Source organism: Macrobrachium rosenbergii, chromosome 34, assembly GCF_040412425.1.
Source record: "Macrobrachium rosenbergii isolate ZJJX-2024 chromosome 34, ASM4041242v1, whole genome shotgun sequence".
In the NCBI taxonomy this organism is placed as follows: Eukaryota; Metazoa; Arthropoda; class Malacostraca; order Decapoda; family Palaemonidae; genus Macrobrachium; species Macrobrachium rosenbergii.
Genome location: NC_089774.1, coordinates 7618533 through 7623532, shown reverse-complemented (window position 1 = coordinate 7623532; position 5000 = coordinate 7618533). Strand labels below are relative to the sequence as shown.

General features: G+C 37.7%; 1 protein-coding gene across 1 annotated transcript in view; it reads left to right on the top strand.

The window, feature by feature from the left end:
• LOC136856020 (mucin-2-like) overlaps positions 1 to 5000 on the top strand; it is a 33448-nt gene that overhangs the window by 440 nt on the left and 28008 nt on the right. Inside the window, exon 2 of the mRNA XM_067133573.1 lies at positions 174 to 279. Coding sequence (XP_066989674.1) covers positions 174 to 279 — 106 coding nt within the window. The remainder of the gene's footprint in view (positions 1 to 173; positions 280 to 5000) is intronic.

Here is a 5000-nt window from a genome sequence, read left to right as displayed (position 1 = left end):
GAATCAAGTATTTTCTATTAGAAACTTACCTCGCTGCATTTACCTAAACCACAGCCAGAATACGAGGTGAATGTTTGTCAGCCTCCTCACGAAGAAACGGCCAGGAATTTCTCATTACCAGTCGCGGGGAACACGCGAAACTTGAAACATGTTTTGAATTTTGATTCAAATAGTCCATAACACAACCTACCACTTGTTCAAGAAGAAGAAGGAGAAGAAGAAGAAGAAGAAGAAGAAGAAGAAGAAGAAGAAGAGGAGGAAGAGTAAGAGGAAGAACAAGTTAGTTTCGAAAGTTCGCGCGGTGACAATGGCGCCCCATCGTCGCAGGAGGAAACGAGCAGAAGAAGTTTTGTAAACAATACGTAGTGGGAGCTGTGAAGGGGCTAGTCTCATTGCTTCTCGAAATGAGGTAGACTTGGTGAAAGGCTCTCTCTCTCTCTCTCTCTCTCTCTCTCTCTCTCTCTCTCTCTCTCTCTCTCTCTCTCTCTCTGTATGGAGAGAAATAATAATCACACACTGTATGCAAGATGATGTTGAAAAAGATATGCCTCAATTAGAGAGTTATAAGGTAGTGACGTATTCTCCTGAGAGACTTTCTTAGGTAATTATTGTTCTTTGCTTCTAGAAAATCAATTTTGTCTTTTAACTGAGAGTTAAAAAAGTATTTAATCCCTTCGTGTTGTTCAAATGTACCGGATTAGTTTGCAAGACAGGCTTTCTGTGCCTACAAAAAAAAAGGTTTTCAATTCTGTCCTAGTTTGCAAGATAGGCTTTCTGTGTCTATAAAATCAATGTTTTCAATTCTGTCAAATGGTTCCAATGAACCACATTAGCTCAATTTTCTTCTCGAGCATATTCCATTCCCAGTCTGATAATTAACTCAGTTGAAAAATGAATACTTTCCTGAAGTTGCGCAGGGTTCCAAGGAAAAGACGATACTGAAGTATTTTTCGCTTTCGTTTTTTAAAAGTTTGCACCTAACCAGAACCGTGCCTCTGTAAAGTTCCAGCTAATTAGCTGTAACGTTGTTAAAATTTATTTACTTTTTCTGTCTCTGCAGGCCAGACACAGAGAGAGAGAGAGAGAGAGAGAGAGAGAGAGAGAGAGAGAGAGAGAGAGATTATATAGAGAGAGAGAGAGAACAATATATATATATATATATAAAAGACATTATATATATATATTATTATTATTCTATACAAATATGAATACATAACATTCAGCAACAAAAGAACCCAACCCCAACGTCACTAGATGAACTAGGACCAACCATCCCAAAACCCTAATCCCATCTCTCCTCCCCCCCCAACCCAAGGGGACCCAAGCCCCCCTCCACCACAGGGGAACGTTTTTACCCCTGTAACTCCTCTCCTTTTTTATTGCCTGGGGATCTCGGTTCGCTCACCTGACAGATCCACACAGGTGAGTCTGGCAAAAGGAAAAATCTTGCTTTGGGAGATGTCGGTTGAGAGAGAGAGAGAGAGAGAGAGAGAGAGAGGGCCGGGGATTTTTCTTGTTGTGTGTTTGAGTCTGAAAGTATGTTTGAGTCTAGCAGTTACAATGGAGGAAGGTGGAAGGCTTGTTTATATATATATATATATATATATATATATATATATATATATATATATATATATATATATATATATATATATATATATATATATGTATATATATATAAATGTATGCATATCTATATCTATACTATACACATATATATTTATATATATATTTATTTATATGTGTGTGTGTGTGTGTGTTTGATTCTAAAAACACATCCTACGACCATACACTTGATTCCTTACTTACTGAACAGCATTCCTTTCTTTCTGATGAGTTACTAATAAACATTCCTTTCCTCCCGACAAACCCCATCCCTTTGCAAAGCCAAAGCGCATCCAGGAACCGTTCTCTTCACTCTGAACAAACACAAATAACTAAATCATTCCCAACTGACTTCAAAGGCAACGCGTTTCGGTATGAATCAAGCAGAGATCCACTTAAACTTTCTGAACGAATTCCACGAGACTCCGCCCGGGAAATATTTTCTTTTGAGAAATGGAAAAATGTTCGCAGTGAACGGGCCTCGTAAACCAGAGGTTCCTGGGCGCTTGGGTGCGTTCTATTTGCGTCAGAAGATTTGGTCTTTTCGAACACTCTCTTCATATTAGTCTTCGTTTATTTTCAGGAGACAGTAGAGGAAGAAGGAAGGGGGATGAAAGGAATAGAGAGTAGAGATAAATGAACGGGAGAAGAGGTCAAATGGAGGAAATAGAAGGAAGAAACAAATTAGACTGTTACACCTGTGATTTGGGATATTAGATAATCTCTATTTTAATATTGAAATTATTAGTTTTTCCTTTTAGTAAATTATTATTATAGATACTTCTTTCAAAGGCAACGTAATAATCTTTGTACTCTTTTAGAAATAAACAATAAAAATATATTTCTCAGTTTAATATTCCTAAAAGGGATGACCTTAGAGAAATCTTTTTTTCAGATTCCAGGTAAAATCGTTTCCCGATGGCGAGTTACCAATTACTATTTTTTGGTGGGGCCACGAACGTTCAACAGTATAGGTGCGTGTGGTACATGACGAGTTACTCTGAACGTCGAGGATGAAAAACAGGTGTTAATATGCAGCTGTGCTCGATGAAAACACCTCTGGTTTCAGAAGCCATTATTTAGTGGCTATCTATTCATCTGTCTGTCAATTTTGTAGATAGCTTTTTTGATAAGATCAGTGCCTGAACAATCTCTCTCTCTCTCTCTCTCTCTCTCTCTCTCTCTAGACACAGGTCAATCATCTTTGGCTTATAACGACATTGACATGCAGTCAATCATCTTTGTAATTTCCACAATTATTAATTCCACTGACAGACGACAGAGAGAGAGAGAGAGAGAGAGAGAGAGAGAGAGAGAGAGAGAGAGAAAGAAAGAAATAGCCTACCTGAATAAAACCAATACGTCCCCAAGAGAGGCTTTCGCTTGGACAGATAAAAAAAAATGGCAGAAATTGATCCGATCTCTAATCTGGAAACAGTGGAATCGAATCTTGCATGATCGGATTCAGTTCGTGGATGAAGGGGCTGGACTCCCCAACGCTCTAGAGAGAGAGAGAGAGAGAGAGAGAGAGAGAGGGGGACTCTCCACTCTTGGAGAGCAAGATCTATAGACTTCAATCTGTTTCCTTGATGATATGAAAAATTTGATGGCCTAATATAATTGTGGGAAAGTTTAATTTCAGTGTTATTAGTTCTGTAAACAAGAGGTTTGGCAGTATTGTATATATATATATATATATATATATATATATATATATATATATATATATATATATATATATATATATATATATATATGCATATATATATATTCATTTATGATATATTTAAATATATAATTATATATAAATTAATATATACATATATATATAATGTATATATGCATGAGTGTATGTGTGTATGTGTGTGTGCCCGCGCGCACGCGTAAACACGACGATTCCATTTGTTTATGAAACTCTTATCTATAATATGATAGACAAACAGGAACATAAAATCATGTAATATAGTCATAGCCATTATTATTATTATAATTATTATTATTATTATTATTATTATTATTATTATTATTATTATTATTATTATTATTATTATTATTATTATTATTATTATTATCTAATCTTTTCCCTCCATCACTAAATCATTAATCTTTGAAGGCAAGTGGATTTAGTTCACAATTCATTCGATCATTCAATTATCATTTCTTATTTTAACCAACCAACTATCTTCCATATCTCGTTTATAAATCATAAACAATCATTTTCATATTCTTATACAGGACTTAAATCGCTTCCCTCTGCAGACCTAACACTTGAACACTTGCAAAGTGAAAGTGTCACCTGGAGCATATTTCATTTGTACGTGCTATCTTCCTTTCCAGGACTCACGGTCTCTTCCAGACACGTCCAGACGTTTCCGGAAACTTCCAGACACGCACACTGAGTTTCCGTCACCTTCCGTTTCCTAGTCTCATTTTTGGGGACACTTCCAGGTCCCCCTTGATTGCTAGGGTGGGGAGAGAGAGAGAGAGAGAGAGAGAGAGAGAGAGAGAGAGAGAGAGAGAGAGAAGAAAGTCAGTTTTTGTGTAAGCAAAGGCCTATCTATAAATACTTCATTCACTATATTTTCTTTGAGAGACTGAGTAACAATATATTAGTAAGTCATGTTTGAGAGAGAGAGAGAGAGAGAGAGAGAGAGAGAGAGAGAGAGAGAGAGACGGGCCCTTCCTCTCCAACGCAGAGTAGGCAATTTCAAACTTATCTACAGAGTTCTGGCGCGACAGCTTTCGGCGTTTTTCCCGCCCTGGAAACTTTGTGTCGTCGTGTTTCGCGCGCGAGCGGTGATATTCCGAGTTATTTTTTAGCCATGTCTCTCGAGACGTCTAGAGAGAGAGAGAGAGAGAGAGAGAGAGAGAGAGAGAGAGAGAGAGAGACAATACCAAAACATCTGTTGATTGCCCCTGAACGTTCACGTGAAGGTCTTTCGTTCGTAGAGAGAGAGAGAGAGAGAGAGAGAAAAGAGAGAGAGACAATACCAAAACATCTGTTGATAGCCCATAAACATTCGTGTCCAAGCCTTTATTCATCAGTAGGCTGCCATAAGCGTTGCTGAGTGGACCGCTGCTCATCAGCTGATGGCAAATAAATTCATGCCCGTCTGACTAAGCAGGATCCAAAAAGATATTAATTAGGATTCCTCAGAAGTCCTATTCACCCGGATGTCCCCAAAGTCCTCGAGAGTTGGAAAGGACCCCGAAGTCTCCAGGAATCTTATTCCGGACAGCATCTCAGATTAACTTTCTCTCTCTCTCTCTCTCTCTCTCTCTCTCTCTCTCTTTATCTGTAACTGTTTAAAAGGCTTCACACATTAGGTATTTTTATTTCTCTAAAAATCTGAAATTAACTCTCTCTCTCTCTCTCTCTCTCTCTCTCTCTCTCT